Below are 20846 nucleotides of genomic sequence, written 5' to 3' on the forward strand. Positions count from 1 at the left end.
TACTACATTTATTTTATTCAACAGTTGTTGTCAACTCTGGAACTCCAATAGTAGCGAATCTGCTGGTAAGTACATATAAACTTGTACTTATGATATATCTAATCACTGTAATGCATCGAAATGCCAATATTTCCGTCTTAGAATAAGTTTATAATATATTTGTATACTCGGATCCCATCCTTGCGCCCTGACTCAAAATTACTGGCTACGACGCTACTGGTTTATTGAATTTCAAAATTTATTAGTCTTGACATAGCAAAAGCATTACTTGTATATTTTGTTTTAATATGATCAATGTTTAAGCGATAGCATAATTTCATTTTCAGTAGGCCTAAGTGTGGTAAGGATTCTATTCGTACCGTTAAAAAAAAAAAATATATATATATATATATATAACGTTATTTTCATATAGGTATCGCTTTAACTGGAGAAGTAATATGTTAAAATAAAATTTCACAATATTGTCGTCCCCTATACAAAAACTTACTTTCAATTGTCAATTTTAGTAATGTTTTTCAACATGCATATTATTTTCATAACAATACCGTTTAAAGAAATTTGCCTTTCACCTTTCACCTTTATTTAATCCATAGTGTTTTTCAACCTACACCGCCATTACTGACAATATCCTCACGCCCGATGTCGCGTTCTCCGCGCTTTCCCTGCTTAACGCCCTGACCGACCCGATGTTCGTTCTGCCCTTCGTGGTCAACCTATTCGTGACCGCATGGGTGAGTTCCAAGAGATTGAGTTTCTTCCTAAGTGGACCCGAGGTGGAAAGCAAGCATGATGACGATGAAATGGTGAGTATTTCTGGTCAATGACGTCGATAACGAGTGACGGTGATCATAACAAAATAACTTCTGTAATGAGCATTGACAAATTCATAAAAATCATATTTTGACGTAATATATCAAATCAGACGACGCAAATAAACTAGGCCTTTGAAATTATTTGTCTTCCGTCATTGTTTAATGATATTTTTTTATAATATATGTAAACGATAACTTTAATTCGGAAAAGACTGAATTTTTGCGCTACCCCCGTCTCCCCTCCCACCCCCCCCCCCCCTGTTTAACATATTATTTGAAGGGTATGCTTCTTTCTAAAGTACTATTATGAAAGAGACGTTGTTAATAAATCTGTTGATTATTTTCATTTTGGTCATAATCATCATGGTTATCATCATAACCCGTACATTTCTAATCCGAAATTAGGTGACAAATGGCACGATGAGAAACGGGACAAAAAAGACTCCAGCTACATCTGATGATGAGGTTCAGATGACGAGATCACTGACCATGAGTTACGAGAACAACAAGAAAAACTACGGGTCCATGGGTTCAAATCTCAATAAAGGAAACCTTCCAAAAGACGTCGCGATACGTGTAAGTCTAGTTTGAATGTTTTGGGATATGAAAGGGGAGAGAGGGAGGGTGTAAAGAAATATAAAGAAAAGAGAACAACAAGATATAGTGGAGAGAGACCCTGCTGGAAAGAACACACTCATTCACAGTGTGAATCACAGTGTGAAATCACAGTTCACACTGTGAACACAGTGTGAAACACAGTGTGATTCACACTGTGAACGAGTGTGTTCTTTCCTTTTCCGGTTATCCACACTGTGAACCACAGTGTGAAACGAATCAACCACAATGTGAAAATGCCCCAATTTAACATTGTAGAGCACACTGTGATTCAGCAGGGGAGAGAGAGGGGGAGGGAGAGAGAACAAGGAAGACTACGGGACGATGGGTTTGAATCTCAATAGAGGAATCCTTCCAAAAGACAGGGCGATGCGGGTAAGTGAGCGGGGACATTTGAGGCAAAAGAAGGGCGAGAGAGAAGGGGAGAAAGGTAAAGTAAAAGAGAAAAAGTTTGAAGGAGGAAGAGAGAGAAAAAGTGAGAACAAAAATGACTAGACCTATGGGTCGATGGTTTCGAATCCCGACAGATTCCCCTAAACACGTTACGACAGTATACGGGTCAGTGTACAGAGATAACTTCATGGAGAGAGGGAGATGGAGGAAAGAGGAGAGAGAGAGAGAGAGAGAGAGAGAGAGAGAGAGAGAGGGAGAGAGAGAGAGAGAGAAGGAGAGAGAGAGAGAGAAAGTGTGAGAGAGAAAGAGAGAAATAGAGAAAAATAAATATACAGAAAAGTAATTCAGAGACAGGGTGGAAGAGAGAGGGGAGAGCGATGGTGTAAATTTTACATTTTAGCGCTCAATTGTATCTTGAAGTCTTTGCAGAGCGTCATTATGAAATGGTATGTTGAACATGGCTTTTTTCATATTTTGATATAAATTCATCAAAGATTCTTTTAAATGACATCACACTTTGACTTAATCCCCATTTCTTCTCTAGATTCGGAACGGGTTCTACACCTGGGACCCAGATTCGGCAGTCCCCATCATAAGCGATATCAACGTAGACATACCAGCAGGTAAAATAAAAAGTCGATGACCTTTCTTTTTTATCAGTCAGTTTTCAAGACAAATTTAATGCAGGCGAAGTTACAGTTTGACGAAATTAATCGTCTTTTATACATTTATTAAAGGTAATCGTAAGTTCTATTATCACAGAATCGAACCAAACTTGCACTAAACATTTTACACGTTCAAATCTTCGGAACTAATTTGGTAGAAAATGTGTGATAATTTTGTATTGCGTAATGAGAAAAAGAAAGATGAAGACAATCTTGCTGGTCAAACTCCCGAAACCATGGTCATTTGGAATGGTCTGTTGTGCTGTGTGTTTTTCAGTGAAAGTATTTTAAGCGTATTTGTTATTATTTTCCTAGTTCAAACATCCAATGCACTACATGAGAAACGATTCAGATTTCCCCCTAAATGCGGCTCCATTATCAAACCTATTACACCTCTCATTTCTGGATCGATTGTACTCACAATGAAACTATTAAGCCTCCATTTTCTTTCATCCTCCCGTTCGTTTGTAATTGGCAGTTTGCCTTCAGGAACAAAAATGACTTGAACTTTTAAAAAGTGTAACAATTTGCTCGGTGATATCATTTGAATTCCTAGGTCAACTAACAGTGATAGTAGGAACAGTTGGGAGTGGCAAGTCCTCCTTACTTCAAGCCATGATGGGAGAGATGACGACGTTGAGAGGAGGAGCTTTTGTCCAGTAAGTGTTCTTTATCAGTAGCGTAGCTATGGAGAATGGGGGCACGCACTGTTACCCCATCGAAAAAAAGGAGGGAAAAAGGGAAGGGAGATAGTGCGGGAGGGGGGGGGGAGCGAGAAAAGAAAAAGATGAGACCCCTTTCTCCATACTCCCCATAATTGTTGGCTTTATTGATTTGCATAGTATTCATCAATTAAAGCTGATGCTCCACCCACCCTCTGATGATCGACAGTGCCCCTCCAATGGATGTATCCTCTGTATCAACTGTTCTTTTCTTGTCCATATACTTTTGATATCCAAATCCTTGTATTCTCAAATAGTGTTGGACATTAATCTGCCTTTGGTCCATTGCATCTATTAAAGACGGACATAAAATATAAGCTTTTCATGCCAAAAGCCATTGGGAACGATAATAAAATAATGTTGCCATTGGCAGTTTCTTATATACAGGAAGTGGCGATTTTCTCTCTCTCTCTCTCGATAAACCGCTCTTGATCTGCATGACTAAATAAGAGTAATCTTTTACATTTTTTCGTTTTCTGTCTTCATACTCTTTGAAAAAAGGGTCATAAACTGTCGAATCTGACTAAAATAACTTTGACTCTGATTTCTATCCATTTAGGAATGGGTCATCGATCGCGTACGGGCCTCAGAAAGCTTGGTTGATGAATGCTTCGTTGAAGGATAACATCATGTTTGGCGCTTCTTCCGATCATGGAAAGTGAGTATTCAAATATGAAAAGAGAAAACGGATTACATGAAATATTACAAACAAAGGTGGTTAAATTGGGCCTTCCTTAAAGTAGACCTAGACTGTGAAATCAGGCTTGTAGAATTCGAGAGATAGTTCCCCTAGCAAATTTGAATACATGTGTATCGTTGCATTATTAGAATGTTCTTGCATTCATTCATCATCAAAGCTTACCTTAGAATACATAACCCCTGGACATCCACCCCACCCCCCCGATAACCACCGGGGTGGATGTCCAGAGAGTAGGTGTCCTAGAACCCTTATTTTGCCTTATGCACGGGTTATTGCAGATCTAAAATGTTACAGGTTCAGGACAGGGCCGTGGCACACTCAACCCCCATCTATTGATAAGGACATATAACAGGCCAAAATTTGATCTCAAACCTGAATTCGGGTTCATTTTTGTTTAAATACCACAAAGTGACTTTAGGCATGCACTCCAGCTTCAGATATGAATCATTTCGATTTTAAACTTTTTTTTTTGTGGACCTGTTTCTCAGATACCAGAAAGTGATCGAGGCCTGCGCCCTAGGTCCAGATATCGCCATGTTACCTGGAGGAGATCATACAGAGATTGGTGAGAAAGGTATCAACTTGAGCGGAGGACAGAAACAGAGAGTCAGCGTAGCGAGGACCATGTATTCAGACAGAGATATCGTCATATTGGTATGTATTCATCATCACAAAGGGCCCAAAGAAGAAGTTCAATCTTGTATGTGTGGGGGTTGTGATGAGCGAGTGTGTGTTTATTGCGTGTGTGTGTGTGTGTATGTGTGAGGGTATGAGGGTGTGTTCTTGTGTGAGGAGTAAAATAAAAACGCAAAAAGCATGAGATATTATATCATTTAAGGTTAATCATATTGATAGCTAACGATATTGATGACAGTATGTGAATTCTTTCTTCTATCTGGTAATGACCTCATCAACATTTATTATTCTATTATCATTTTTTTTTATAATTATTGTTATTATTACTACTTTTAATTTGATTTATTTACTTATGGGGGGGGGGAGGGGTTGAAGGGTGGTGTCAAGCGACCATCGGCAAAAGCCTTAATTATTCTCTTTTATCCTAGTTCGTCCATTTATCGTACTCCATATAGATAAGACTTGAGCGTCGGGCTATTGATGTCAACTGTCCTTTAAATAGGGAAAGTGTGCCAAAACGTCATTGTTGATACTTTCACGTGCAAAAATGGAAATCGATGTCACTTTAATGAAATGAATGCTTCTTTGAGTGATGTAATGTGACACAGAGGCCTCCTCCTTTATTTTAATAACCAGGACGACCCTTTGTCAGCTCTTGACATGCACGTAGGAGCTCATCTCTTCGAGAATGGAATTCTGAAGATTCTCAAGAAACAGAAACGAACCATCATTCTCGTCACCCATCAGTTGCAATATTTACCAGAGGCTGAAAAGGTAATGTGTCTCCTTCACTTACCTTCTGCTCATCATGATGCATGTTCCACGAAACACTTAATAATCATCGAAACTGTTCGTACTATGTTCATCTAATTTGCATTACATTCCGGTCAATGCGGTGGTGTTGAGACAAACATACCAACCCATCGTAATCAGAATTGCTTACATTTTTTTCGATGAATTAATGACGATCTGCAATTACATGTTTAAGTTTAGGTCGGCATCACACACCCTTTTGTTTTTCTTTGAACCGATAGATCATCGTAATGCAAAACGGGCGCATTGCTCTTCAGGGTGACCCGGAAGACGTCGCCAAGGCTGACCCTTCACTGTGTGCTGATTGGCAGAGAGCTCTGCAGGTGTTCAGCGAATCAGAAGCTGAGATGTCGGGGGCGGAGTCAGAAGCTCTCTTGGAAGAGAGAAGGGCTCTGAAGAAACAAATCTCTCAGTTGGACACTAAATCAAGAGCGTCTTCTGAAGCTTCAGGTAACCTTCAAGGAGATGTACTTACTTTTAGAAGCCAATTTGACGAGATGATGTTGATGATGTTGATGATGGTGATGATGATGATTATGATGATGATAATGGTAACGATGATTATGATGATGATGATGATGATGATGGTCACTATGTTGATGATGGTGACGATGATGATGATAATGATGATGATGGTGATGATGGTGATGATATTGATGATGGTGATGATGGTGATGATGATATCGATGGTGGTGGTGGTGATGATGGTGGTGATATTGGTGGTGGTGGTGATGATTATAGACGTTAATGACGATAGAAATGAGGCATTATTTAAAATTTGTCTTAATCATTTGTGCTGCAAAGTGATGATACTCATGAATGAACTTATTGCCAGCACATTTCATGTCATCATATAAGTTCTTGATTTGTTTAGGATTCCTTTGTATAAGATGCTACCATTAACATTACAATCCACTGTGAATTATTTTCATACTTATCAACACATGTTTCATCTTTCTCCGTTTCCTTCCTTGTCTTTCTTGTAATCAGATTGTCGTATATTCATTTAAGATTGGCCCGAAAATTGGCCGACGTTATCAACTTCTTAAGACATCAAATTCAAAATGTTTTCGATATCTTTTGGAACTCTCCCATCATAGAAAGTGAGAAAGGGCGACTGATAGTGACTGAAGACCAAGAGAAAGGCTCTGTATCCTACAAGGTCTACCTCTCTTACTTCAAATCTATGAACTATATCCTCGCAGCCCTCATCATTGTCACTGTCATCTTGAGAGCTGCCGTCCAAATATCCACCAACTTCTGGCTTGCAGAGTGGTCCGAAGTCAGCGTGGGCTCCAATAATACCCAGGTGAGATGTCCAATGAAATGTGATTTTTTTTTTTTTTTTTTTTTTTTTTTTTTTTTTAAATAAATATTTTTAAAATGAATAATTTGCACAGGGCAGCCACGAAAATGTTGATATTGCTCTTTCTATACATGGGGCCTGGATTTTTAGCCAAACATTGCCAGAATATCTTTTTACATCTGATTCGAGAGCGGCAGGTGTGGATTAATGTCTTGCCAAAGGACGTTAAACAGTAGTACCGGGCTCAGATTTGAACCTTCTATCCTTGGATTTGAGAGTCAAGATTAACATTTTTGTTTTACTTCATATTTATCAGGAACTCTTGGAGGATACGAACTTCTACATCACTATTTATTCTGTTCTCTCAATCGGCCAAATTGTGATGAGAGCTTTCTCTGTTGCTACCATAACGGCGGGGTGTTATCTAGCTGCCAAGAATATGCACCACAACATGCTCGATAACATCATTGCCATACCAATGCGGTAAGAATATTTTATCAGAGAGAAAAGGGAGAGAGGGAGGAGGGACAGGTCTTATATCATATTATATTCCACATAATAAGAATCTTGCTCTACGATTGGTCATAAGTAAATCACGTGATCAAAGATAGTTCGCCCATCATTGATGGGAGAAGCAAAAAGTTCGTTGCCCTTTGTAGATAGTTCTACTATCTACAAAGGGCAACGCACTTTTACTGAAGATAGAGGTACTATCTACAAAGGGCAACGCACTTTCACTGAAGATTATCCAAAAGCGCACTAAAATAGGCGTAATTAAGCGCGCATTACCGATGAGCGCAATACACCAGTTTACAGTTGTGTGCGCCATTTTAAACAAGGCCAATGACCTAGAGGTCATGTATTTATGCGTAAATTAAGATTGCGCCCATGCAAATTATGATGATATCACTGCCTGCGCGCTGCGTTGTGCGCGCATATCATCATTTGCATGGGTGCAATCTTAATTTACGCATAAATAGCAGAGGTCAGAGGTTATTGGCCCCAATTTTTGGGCCAATAACCTCTGACCTCTGTCTGCGCATGCGCACTGATACAACTGTAAACTGGTGTATTAAAGCAAACACATGCGCGCACCGTACCCTCAAGGGGTTGGGTTAAACTTTTAACCTTTTTGGTGTGAATTTTATTTGGGCCTGGTGTCTTTCATGTAGATGCATACACGTCCTTTTCTTGTTGTAGTTATATTATTTTTAGATGTGGAATATAAGGCAAATAATCACCTTTTGGTTTCAGGCGATGGCAAACTATCACTTCCTCGTCGATCAGAATGTATACGCTATCTTTCCTCAGCTTCGCTTCGGAAAGATAGCTACATCCAGATCGCCTCGGAAGTGATAGTTTGTCCCATCACCTTCACCAACGGTAATTATTTGCTTACTATCACACAACAATCGATGGAGAGAGTGAAACGTGTAGAGAGGAAGAGAGATAAATAGAAAGATAGAGAGGGAGAGCGAGAGAGAGAGAGAGAGGGGGGAGAGAGAGGGGAGAGAGAGAGAGAGAGAGAGAGAGGGAGAGGAGAGAGAGAGAGAGAGAGAGAGAGGGAGGGAGAGTGAGAGAGAGAGAGGGGAGAGAGAGGGAGAACGATAGTAGAGGGTAAGATGAGAGGAGAGGGAGAGAGAATGAAAGAGAGAGAGAGGGGGAGTGAGGGAGGGAGAAAGATAGTAGAGGGTAAGATAAGAGGAGAGGGAGAGAGAGAGAATGAGATAGAGAGATGACGAAAAAACGGACGGAAAGAGAAATCCCAGCACCTATACCATAAATATGACTGTTACACACCAGAGAGACATGTTTTTCATTTATTTTGGTTTTGGTTATGTTTTTCTTCAGGTTCTTTGACACCACGCCGACCGGGAGAATATTGAACCGTTTTTCTACTGACACACAGTATATAGATCTGGTAATTGTGTTGAATCTATCTTATATTCATTAAATATCGATTATCTATTGGGGGAAATGAGTATGGTAAAACCGGTCACTCATTTTTAAAAACTTTTTTGAGGCACTTTATGATCATTTTTGTAGCGCAATTTGTTTAGGGCTTCAATATTACACCATATATTTACACGTAGGGCTATGCATCTCAGATTTGACATTGTTAAACGATGCCGACACAGAAACTTTGTTTTCCATGCATAGTTTTGTTTTTCTTTCCTTTTGACGTCATAAGTTTCAGAGATCATGTAATCTGTTACTAAAAACTGTTCCGCTATATCTGTGCCATACCTCTATTGCACGTCCATGGAAATTAATCAATGCTGTTTAAATGCAATTAGTCTTTAATCAACATAATTTGCGTACAGCGCTTTGAAACTTTTATGTCACAAGCGCTATATAAATTTGTCGTATTATTATATTTTATATTATTACTATAATATTAAAAGACGTTAAGTGGGAAAGACACTTCTACCAACAACTGACTACCTATTGATATTTCGACCTAAAACACATTCTATCGTATTTACTGAATTTGATTTAATCTTTTTTTATAATTTAGAGGCTCTTACAGACGATAAGAACGATTGTCAATCTCCTTTCACAAATGATTTCATCAATCATCGTCATCGTCACAGTCAGTTTCTACTTCTTGAGTTTCATGGTGCCTATCGTCATCGGGTTCATATACCTACTCGTATATTACATCATCACATCAAGGTAAGAAAGCTTCATAATTACAAATTTAACATGTTTATGCTTAATATATTTGAAAGGTTTCAATTATTGGTAACTGATTTTGTTTTCCTCTGGCCCTTACTTATTGCGAGCTACCGAAACGGGACGAGAATAACGGGTGCTTGCCACGGTCATCACCTCTTTTCAAAACGTGTTTTTCGCGGTACATTCCAAAACGGGTCTGTTTAGGTACCAATATTTGTAACACCAGATACTTATCCGAAAATCAACACCATCTATGCTATCTTAACTTCTATCATTAATATATATCATATAATTTGAGTGTATTATCCCGTTTATGTCATGTAATATGATTTATATGACATATGTGATTACGTTCTACTCTCATTTATACCCCTAACTTTATCATCGAAAAAGGAAAACTGTATTTGCTTGATACTTATTCGACTTTTAAGCATTGTACATTACCTTCAAAGATAAAAGTTTCCTTCACATTTTCAGTTCCCTATTAAAATTTCTTTGTAATTGACCAAAGCTATGCGTTTGATACGTTTAGAGACTTCGGTGGTAAGCGCTTTATAAATATAAGTAACGTGTTTATTATTATTATTATTATATGTTTTTATTTCAACACTTCCAGAGAGCTACAGCGATGTGAGAGCGTCACCCGATCTCCAATCTTTGCTCATTTTTCTGAGACTTTAGGTGGTCTCCCAACAATCAGAGCATTTCAGTGAGTACATAACACTCTTCACTTATTTCTAATGATAAAATCGGCAATCGATCGTACCGCTTATATTTCTGATACTGTTAATAATTTTTTTTAAACAAATTGTTCAAAGCAATTGACATTGTAGTTTAGTGAAAGCCACGAAGGCGATACAATAGTCGGCGGAGCTTTCTGTGTTAACGTTGCTATTCTTGAATCACTTTTATTTTTTTATAATTATATACCTTAACTTTAATATATTCGTTCAGACACAAACGGCGTTATTTTGTGTCTTTGCTTTAAACCTTTAATATAACAATTCCGAATGATCTACTACGTGAAGTAACAGAAGCATGAATTCTTTCTTTCTTCCGTATTTTTTAATTTGTCACAGAGATGAGAAAAGATTTTTTCAGATCGCACTAGATCGGATCATGAAAAACAACCGGGTGTTTATCTATTTGGTAACCGCGCAGAGATGGGTAGCTATTCGGCTGGTGAGTATAAAATTGTTTCTGTGCCAAAAATAGGTATGCTCTTCTCTAGTAGAAGTGTCGTAGTCGAGTTGTTTAAGCTCTTGACTTGAAATCCCAAGGTCGTTGTTCGATCCCTTACACGGCACTAATGTCCTTCGGCAAGGCATTAATCAATACATTTGCCACTCAATACCCAAGAGAGAAATTGGGACCCGGCAGAATGAAGATAGCATGTGTGTTTTATATAGTACTTGCCTTTGCCCTCACGGTGACCATATGGTAGGAATACCCCCCCCCCCAAGGGAGTGGATATGGTGCACATTGTGTGCGAAAGAATCCAATGACCGGGGTTATAATATCTGTAAAGCGCTATATAAATCCAGATTATTATTATTATTACGAATTTTATAATATGACACCAGGTAAATATTTTTTTTCTTCTTCTTCTTCCATTGGAGTACATCCTTCTTAAAGAGAAAAGTTATCTTTCTCTTTTCTTTGCATCATATTTAGGATTACCTTGGTGCGCTTTCCGTCTTCTGTTCCAGTCTTGCTTCTCTGCTAGGTGCTTTCTATTGGGGTATCGATCCCAGCTACGTCGGACTTGCTATCTCATACTCATTAGAGGTATACCCTTTTAATATATATTTTATTACATAATGTATATCATGTATCGGTATATAATATATTAAATCTAATACCAAATATAATTCATAATCTGTCTAATGTGCGATTTTAAGCAGTCTATCCACAAGATAAATTTATGCAGGTTTACACCATTTACATTTTGCTAGTTATGACAGAAAGTAGGCTTATATTAAGTAATGTCGCGGAAAGAACTATTGTTCCTTTTTGAAATATAATGGTCTATTTGTTTGAATTTGATGGAGTACAATTTCTAACTTTGATTATGAAGGGGAAATTATGGATAGTAACCAATAGTTTGTGGTGTTTTTTGTCTTTTTAGATATCTCTGTATATGAATCTTGTGGTTAGATCAGCTGCAGATTTGGAACTTCAAATGAATGCAGTAGAGAGGGTGCAATCCTACACGGACGTACCAACTGAAGATTACAGTGGTAAGCGTCCTGAACGGTGACGATAATGATTATAATGATGATGATGATGATGATGATGATGATGATTGTGGTGGTGATGTTGATGATGATGGCTAGGATGATGATGATGATGATGATGATGATGATGATGTCGATGATGATGATGATGTTATGATAATGATGATGACGATTATGAGGATGATGCTTATGCACTGAAGTAACCTTGTATCTTCCTTTTCTAACAGAAAAATGTTGATGATAAGGCAGTTTTGTCACTTTATTTCAGGAATCGAACCACCGGGTTCCTGGCCGGATAAAGGCCAAATCGAACTCGATGACATCAGTGTCCGATACGCTAACGACCTGGATCCCGTACTCAAAGGAGTTACACTGACTATTCCTGAAAAAGAAAAGGTAGCTGTTCCTCATTGTTCGTTTGTGTGTGTGTATTTGTTCGTGTACTTTAATTTTTTAATCAGGCACTTTCTCCTTTGCACGGTAGTAGTAGTACATGCATATTGAACTACTTAGTATCACAATAAGTTTGCATAGATTTTCTTCAAAACTACAAGTAAAAACATTTTGTCGGAGAAAGACACTGAGACTTAATATGAAGAATTATAGAGCATAGGAAAATGAATAACATAATATGTAACCAGATGAATGATTTGGGTGTTAGCTTATGACTCAAGGTCCAAAAATAATTAAGAAAAGAAAGGCTAACAAATACAAATTAAAGGAGTATCATGGAGATAAAATATAAAGTTTTACGATTGCCGTATTTGTCAGAAATTGAAAATAATTGATGGTGATCCTGATTCTTCCCTCTACAGCTCGGAATATGCGGACGGACAGGGAGTGGGAAATCATCTCTAACTCTGGCGTTATTCAGAATTATCAATACTTTTAAAGGTAAACAAAAGTGAACATCGCGATGAATTTCTATTTCTGTATTCATAATTTAAGTTGCATTTTAAAGTATGAAATCTTTACCTTGTGCGAATCTCATTGATAAATCCCCTTTTCTCCTTCTACAGTCGTTTTTGTATTACTAGTGCATAGATTTTTTCATCCAAGTGAATCGTGCTTTTAGCAAGGCTCTTGTAGGCCCATCGAATACCTATACCATTATATAATATATTTTGTTAGTACTTTTTTAAATATTAATAAGATTATCATTGATAATACCTGATCACTACCCCGTGACCAATCTGTGTATGTAAGTTGACACTAATTTATTTTAATCTATTCCTGATCTCAGGTCGCATCATCATTGACGGGATCGACATCGCCACCGTTCCTCTCCTAACACTGCGCCAACGTCTCTCCATCATCCCTCAAGATGCATTCCTCTTTACTGGAACTATCAGGTAACAGCCAAATGACTCTTTTTTTTTTCTTGCCCTCTCAACTTATCCTTCCTTTATTCGTCTTATTTTCTCTCCATTTCTTCACCCCTCATCTTTCTCTCCGTCTCTCCCTTCTGTTTCTTGCTGTCTTTTCAGCACCCCCTCGAGATGCATTATTATTAACTAGAACTAATCAGATAAGAAACATAAAAACGCCCATGGTACTGAACATTCCGAGCCAATGGTTCGTCCATTTCAACCCATTGACGTCAAGTGAAAGCACTGACAACGTTTCTCTGCAGATAAGCAGAAAGTTTTTGTTCGAAAGTCTAATTTCCTCGTATTCTGAACAATAATCAGTCATGACATTCTGCTTTTGTACTGAATATGTAAAATCGATGAGAATAAATCTGCATTTGAAGTTATTGTCTGTCAAGAGGAATAATTGAATCGTTCGTATTCAGATGCTGTCATCATAATATATTATTCTTGACAAATATCGTTCACAAAATGCTCAAAGGAATATGTCAATCTATCACATTTCGAAATAAAAAGGAATAAGCATGATCCTTGCTGTATTTGTTCTTACTGGAGAATCTCCTTATAGCTAGAAACTGTTTAATTTCTGATGTTGTTTGATGTTTCGTGTTCATAGGCTGAATTTAGACCCCACTAGTTCGAAGCAGGACAGCGACTTGTGGAACGCTTTGGAAATCGCACAACTCAAGGAGTCGGTCCAGCAACTCGAAGGAGGTCTAGGTAAATGATGTTAGGGTCTTATGCATCAATTTCACATGAGGGGAGGGTTAGCTGGGGGACACAGGGGTCTATGCCCCTCTCTAATAGTGAAACAAACCAGGGAGAGGAAAAGGGAACGTTAAAGGAGATGATAAGATATAGGCTCCCCCCCCCCCCCACCCTTTCCATAATCGGCGGTCTTGTTGCTGGCGCCAAAGACTGGACTCACAACACACAACTGTCGACGGTGAAATGGTTGATAGGCGGAGCGAATTTCTCATCCTAATCCTTAGCTAAATACATACAGAAAGTCAGATACCAATATGCTGCCATGGTAACAAAAGAAAATAATGGTTCTCGAGAAATGATAGCGGGCATTTCATAGTAAGAATTAATTTCAGTCCAGAAACCTCAATTTGTAAGTACGTGATTTTGACACCCCATAACCTCCCCACATTTACAATTACAGGTTCATGTCACCCACGTTCATCTCATTTCAGATATTATAGTGGTTGCCGCTTCATACTTACGAATCAATTTATTCTGTATACGTAATTGAGGTAGACCTGTTTTTGGATAGCACTTCGAGTTGGCCTACTGTCATGACCATTATATTTGAATGCTACTGTTATGTTATATGCACTGATATATAGAAACGGTACTCGTTTATGCTGTGGAAACACACTGTAGTTTTAGGGTACGTTTATGCTCAATTTTGAAGGTAGTATGAGCGATTTGAAATGCTCATCGTAATCGCAGTACCACGGTGTACTGTTTATGCTCCCTTCTCTGGCTCCTCCAGGATGATTCTGGCTCTGCAGCTGCATTCGCAAACCTGCACTGAGCATGCTACGTTGACCCCATTGAAACGCGTTTACAAATGATTCTGCGTTTATGCTTCCACAGAATTGCCGATCCAAAACGCACCTTTTAGTGAGTTTACGATCGGGAATTACGATCGCCGTTTTTCGGTGATTCTACACAAATTCAGAAATCATGTTTATTCTAATGCTTGCGTCACAATACTTTGTATTCTCCTCAGACTACGAGGTGACGGAAGGCGGGGATAATTTCAGTGCTGGTCAGCGACAACTGTTCTGCCTCGCAAGGGCCTTTTTGAGGAACTCTACAATCGTTGTCATGGACGAGGCCACCGCATCCATCGACCAGGAAACGGTAGGCGAACTCGATGGTCTTGATCATGATGATGGTATTAAAGGCCGTCTGTAGTAGTTTTGCTAGGATAGATTAGACCACCCAGGGTGGTCACTGACATGTGGCTATCTCATCAACTCAGCTCTCAATTAACATAAGCAAAAGAGGATCATGGGGGACCAATGGTCACCGATTAGGCATTGTTTTCTAAATAGAGGGAGCAAGTAGCTACAAGTAGTACAGTGGGGCTTTAAAGCAAAGGTCGTTCGCTGATACATGTATATCATTATAATCATGTACAAGAATATTAGTTGATGATCACTCTTTGTTCTGTGAACACATGGTTTGTCATAAAGCAACTGCAGTAGTCTTGGATTCTACGTTTCGCATTCTGGTCGTACTGATCATTTCTCGTTACATCTAAACGATGATGGTTACTCCGTATCTTTTCTTTCTTCCATGATTATAAATGATTAAGTGTATACTTAGAGGAAAACGTGAATAAAGGAAATTACCTTGCTATACATATTTTTCTACAGGATCGAATCATCCAGGATGTTGTATCTGGTGTCTTTGAAGACAGGACCGTGCTCACAATTGCGGTGAGTATAATCAGTGGCGTAGCCAACCATTGATGGGGCATTTGGTTCTTGTCAAAGGAGGGGCGTCAGACATAGCAGGTGGATTAATGAGAATTAAAAAAAATGATGAATAAAGAATGAGACCATAGTGAGAGGAGGATGGTCTTGTATACTTAACTTTATACACGGCATTTCTCTCTCTCTCCTGTTTTACATTACAAGATGTTTATTGATATAATGCAGCCAGAATTATTTTGAAATCGTTTTTTAAGCTATGATAAAAGTGTCATATATTCCTACATTGCCAACATTCCGCGTCTTTTTTTTGTTTTGATCACTCACAGCACCGTGTAGCGACCATCCTGGAGTCGGACACCATCCTCACCCTCAGTGACGGGAACGTCCTCGAATTCGATTCACCTTCCACGCTACTGGAACGAGACGATAGCACTTTTGCTTCACTTGTAAAGGCGGGAAAATAAAGGCGGGAAAATAAAAGCATAAATTAGAGATGCCACTTGGGTACGCGTATTCTCACGTCTGCGTGATACCACCAAGTAGTGATTAGGCTGAAGCCTCAAAACTCGTTGATACAACAGTGTGCAAGGATTCATAGGTGCGGAACAAGCTACCCACCATACTGGAGGCTACTACAAGACTTCTGCGGACCAGTTCCAGAAACGTTTGAAGGCCCCATTATTTTTTTTAAAGAATAAGGATGTTTCAATGTGGAGCTTTTGAGGCTCAAGAAGTCCCATTTGAAGTGTGTTATTATTTGACAGATTAGAAACTGCGGGAAATCACTGTCAAATTCGAATTCACGATGTCAAATTACCTAGATCTTTATAATATGGAAATTAAAGGTGATTCCATGTCATGGGACCTTTAAGTGACCCATTGTTGTGGAGCAATTCGTGAATCACCTTGTAACAGCATTAAAAGGCAGTATACTTAAAGCCCCACTGCACTACTTATAGCTACTTGCGCCCTCTATATAGCTAGCAATGCCCAATCGGTGTCTGTTGGTCCTCCATGATCCTCTTTTTCTTATGATAATTGAGAGCTGATTTGATGAGATAACCACCTGTCAGTGACCTTGCAGGGAGGTCTAATCCCCCGGCCAAACTAATGCAGACGGGCTTTAATACTTGTGGAGTGGGTAAACTTTATCACGTGTCTTACATGTAAATCATCAATTATGATGAAATATTTTTTTGTATTTCATATCATATCATTTCAAAATGGAGAGTATGCCTCATATCAAAACGTTAGAGAGGCAAACTGTACATTCTTTGGATATACAGATGTACTTTATTTTAGGGAATAGGTCTCTAAGTACTTATTGAATTAAACAAAAACAATTTAATGCAACTTCACATCGTTCGGTTTACCTGAAAAATAACAGAAGCGCAAGTTCAAAAGGAGAGTCGTGAGATATCAATATCTTATATGAATAATTATTGTATTGTATATGTTTCACCTAATGTTCACGTAAATCAGGATATTTTTCATAAATGTTTTCATGGTAATGTTATTTTAGTAACAGCCAAATATTTTGAGAAATTTACAGCGCTTTGCAAATAAAAAGTTTCACCTTTTTTTTCTCTGAATGATTTACCAGTTGCTTGTTAGGTGTTATTGTATCTCAATGGGCTGGTTGGTGTGTCGGGTAAGCCTCGGACAAAGGCAAGTCCGTACTCCGATGTATCTTACCATTTTTCTTGATGACTGTATTCAACTGATAGACCTATATACAAACGAATGGATCTGCTAAAATGTCAAGTGCTTTTAAAACACTGTCGTTGTCGATATTCATTTTGAAATTCTACCCTGTTAACGTGTGTAAAAAAAACGTAAGACTTGCCTTTAAGAATTATACCAAATGCATTTTTTTTAATTAACAAAAATATCTTAATTAGATCTGGCCTCTGCTCTTAATTGTTCCATTCTTTGTTCATTCTGTATATTGCGAAATTGTTGATATACAATTGATATATGTTACTTGCCGGTGCTTGAATAAATAATTTTCTTTTAATACAGATTGATTTGTAGTATTTTATATGTGTGTGTTGATTTTCGTATATGTTCATTGTATGTTCTTCATATTTTTTGTAACTATTATGTTTTGCAAAGTTATGAGAATGTTGACATGAATCAAATGTTAGGGAATTTATGTAAATGCACATTGTAGTATTTGTAGTATTTGATGTATTTGATGTACACTGTATCCTTGGTAAACATATGATATACATTATTTTTGTATTGTTTGTTTTGGGGAATTTGGTAAAGGGTAGTCAAGTTGTAGCAGGATAATTTGTGGGTAGATTTTTTTTTAATGAATAACATGGCCATCGCTTAGGGGGGATGGGTCGAGTGTGGAACGGGGTTCTATCATCCACTCCCCATCGTTTTCCTCTGTTCCTTTCACCATGCTTTCACGATTAAAAAAAAAGAAAACTTAACTCGAGGGCAATCTCAATTAGCCTATCAAACCGTATATTCTAATCACGTTCGGATTGTGTAATAAGTCATTGTCATGTTTACATATTTCAAAAAGGTGACTTACAGAAATATTCATTAAGTTTTAATAAACCTCGGTGATCGTATTTTTTTATACTGTGTTCCTAACCCATCCAGGGGCGTCACTAGAGGGATTGTGGGGGTGGTGGTGGTGGTTATTTTACCTGACTGCTAAGAAAGCATAAATGCTAGTAAGTAAGCAACCAGACGGCCGACGGCTTTAGGTCCTCTCCGACACCCCCTACCTATCAGGATATTGTCGGTAAAATTGCACTGCCGTCGGGAAAAGTGAGAAAAAGGGGAGGGAATAAAAGAGAGGGAAAGTAAAAGAAAAAAAAGAAAGCAAAAGAAAGAAATGAAAGGTAAAGAAAGGAAAGAAAAGGAGAATGGAAAAAAAGCAAGAAAAGAGAAAATGAAACAAAAGAAACGGAGGGATGAAAGAGAGTAGTAAGAGGGTGTAGAGAGGAGGGGGGAGGGGGTTGATGGGTGGAGTCATCTTGTCGAGGGAGCAAGAAAAATACGCATATATATGTTGCTGTGTCGTGTCAGCTGTGTTGGTATTCTCGCTCAATCCTTGTGTACTATGTCAATGCAGAAGTTTGAACCCGGTGAGATGTATAATGTCGGTCGGCTGGCGAAAAAAACAGAAGAAACGGAGGGATAAAAGAAAGGAGAAAGAGGGGGCAGAATACGGGAGAGGAGGGTGGTAGTAAGAGAGAGAGAGAGAGTGAGGGGGGCTTGTTGGATGGAGTCATCTCGTCGAGGGAGCAAGAAAGATACGGATAGATTATGTTGCTGTGTCGGGTCGGCTCGCCCGATTCTCGCCCGATCCTTGTGTACTATGTCAATGCGTGGTGCGATGTATATTAATGTTGGTCGGCCGGCGAATTATTTTCATACGAACTGTGACTTTTTATCCGCTGTGACGACCTCGAGAGAGACTAAAACTATGATACTTGTATTTTTTCGAAGATTCACCAGCAATCATTAAAATTTAAGTCAATTGTCATTGTCAACCTTACAATAATCACCGAAAGAAAAATAGGATTCGGCAATAATTGTGGGCTTTGTATCCGGGACATTAGTGTTCAAGCGGAGGGATATTGCCGATCGCGCCACCTCGAACAGTTACAGATGGCGAAAGCACATTTATTTATATAGCTACGATGATGACTATAGTTTTGACGAAATTAACCGCATTAGGTCAAGGAAAATGATCATGTGCGCATGCACAGGTATAGCTAGTTGTTAGGGAAAAATCCCCCGCCCCGGGTTTATAGAGTTAGATTATGTAGACATTGGCACATTGGCATTAATGTATTTCTCGGTAATCGGTGGCCATCCTCCCCCCCCCCCCCCCCCCCCCCACTGGAAAAGGTCTAACGACGCCCATGTGAGAAGAAGTAGAAAGAATTGAAGAAGAAAAAAAAGAGCAAATTAAGTGAAACATCGAATAGGAAAATATGATGATCATCATTTAAATGATGATTTTGTTAATTTAGTCCTCAGATTCTAAGGTGTTTAGAAGGAAAAGAGATTTCCAGTGTCGGACTGAGAAAATCGCGTACTCATAGTTATGGATGAGGCTACAGCTTACATTGACAAAGAAACTGTAACCAATACTCAAACAATTTCATTATAATTTGTATACTGAAGAAGACCTGGATCCCGTCTTATAAAGAGTTGATATTAATCGCAACTATGTACATAAGATATAGGAGACTGCACACTTGCGATTGATTGGAGGACTAATTGCGATTGATTTGGATAAACCGCAACTCTTTATAAGACGGGGCCAAAGACTATTTTGTATACATATTTTTTCCAAAATGAAAAAAGAAGAATAAATTAGAGTCTGTTTTCAGATATGGATAATGACTATATGACATTCTTTAAAATATTCTTGAAAACACATTTCTGCCAATATGATACATGTTCTCTTTAAAGGTAATACAAAGTTTTGGGAATTTTCGAAAATTGGGTGGTGGTGATCCTTTTCAATTTTTATATATTTGGATACCCCTGTGGATGTAATATAAGCACTAGAAAATTTAACCCCTAAAACGCTTCTGCTTTCGAGAAAAATTGAATATAAAAATTTACCGGTGCTCCTGGTAAATTCTGATAAATTTCAAATAGTGCCGTACGGCCGTACAATGGTAGCTGCGACCATGAACATTTCAGAATATGTACATGTAGTTGTTATATATAATTTCCAAACGGGAATAGTTAATCGGTCGATATTAGTCAAGAAACATTGTTTTATAGTTGTTGTTGGTTCTTCGTTTAGATGGCGCTCTTCAATCTCAAAGATTATTTGCGCCAGTCAATTTCGTGTATAGCTTTGGCGTGGGCTTCGGAAATCAAGCCCACGAGCGACTTTGCTTGGTGAAATGAAATTAATAGTGATATGGTTTTATAAAAAAAAATAAAAATAAATAAATAAAAAATAAATAAAAAAAATAAAAAAAAGCTGCAATATTAAAATTGCATAAAATGCACATAAAAGGTGAGATGGGAGTTAGTTGCAATTGTTCATGGAAAAACCGCAAATACTTCATTTTATATATTATTACAGGATCGACATAAGTTAAGGGGATCCCTAATAGCTTTAAAAGCTATCTAAAACGATTAGTATCGTATATGTAACCCAATAATTCACGAGTAAAAATTGGGTTAGACATCAATAATTGTTTCAGATTGGGGTTGTTCAATTTAATCCTTTCTTTTAAGAGACGTCTATCTTTGTCGTATTTTGTATAATAGAAAATAAAATGTTTAATTGTTTCATCTTCTTGACAAACTTCACAAAGACCAGTATCGTGTTGGTTAATTTGAAAAAGGTAATAATTTAAACTACAGTTACCTACTCTTAGTTGTTGTATCAAGCATTCTTCTCTGCGAGATAGGCCTTGTCTATGTATGGGCTTTGAAACGTCGCTA

At 38.2% G+C, this 20846-nt stretch overlaps 1 protein-coding gene across 1 annotated transcript in view; it reads left to right on the forward strand.

The window, feature by feature from the left end:
* The window catches only part of LOC100892057 (ATP-binding cassette sub-family C member 8), a 32346-nt gene extending 14830 nt beyond the window's left edge, over positions 1-17516 (forward strand). Inside the window, exons 9-32 of the mRNA XM_030972661.1 lie at positions 25-65; positions 594-803; positions 1218-1388; positions 2365-2443; positions 3042-3144; positions 3767-3865; positions 4396-4561; positions 5180-5317; positions 5578-5806; positions 6457-6665; positions 6979-7145; positions 8514-8583; positions 9181-9338; positions 9958-10050; positions 10421-10523; positions 11016-11129; positions 11470-11581; positions 11847-11974; positions 12394-12472; positions 12822-12930; positions 13565-13668; positions 14690-14823; positions 15342-15404; positions 15728-17516. Coding sequence (XP_030828521.1) covers positions 25-65; positions 594-803; positions 1218-1388; positions 2365-2443; positions 3042-3144; positions 3767-3865; positions 4396-4561; positions 5180-5317; positions 5578-5806; positions 6457-6665; positions 6979-7145; positions 8514-8583; positions 9181-9338; positions 9958-10050; positions 10421-10523; positions 11016-11129; positions 11470-11581; positions 11847-11974; positions 12394-12472; positions 12822-12930; positions 13565-13668; positions 14690-14823; positions 15342-15404; positions 15728-15865 — 3017 coding nt within the window. The 3' untranslated portion in view covers positions 15866-17516. The remainder of the gene's footprint in view (positions 1-24; positions 66-593; positions 804-1217; positions 1389-2364; positions 2444-3041; positions 3145-3766; positions 3866-4395; positions 4562-5179; positions 5318-5577; positions 5807-6456; positions 6666-6978; positions 7146-8513; positions 8584-9180; positions 9339-9957; positions 10051-10420; positions 10524-11015; positions 11130-11469; positions 11582-11846; positions 11975-12393; positions 12473-12821; positions 12931-13564; positions 13669-14689; positions 14824-15341; positions 15405-15727) is intronic.
* Positions 17517-20846: the final 3330 nt, after the last annotated feature.

Source organism: Strongylocentrotus purpuratus, unplaced genomic scaffold (genome assembly GCF_000002235.5).
Source record: "Strongylocentrotus purpuratus isolate Spur 01 unplaced genomic scaffold, Spur_5.0 spur5_scaffold_6, whole genome shotgun sequence".
NCBI lineage: Eukaryota > Metazoa > Echinodermata > Echinoidea > Camarodonta > Strongylocentrotidae > Strongylocentrotus > Strongylocentrotus purpuratus.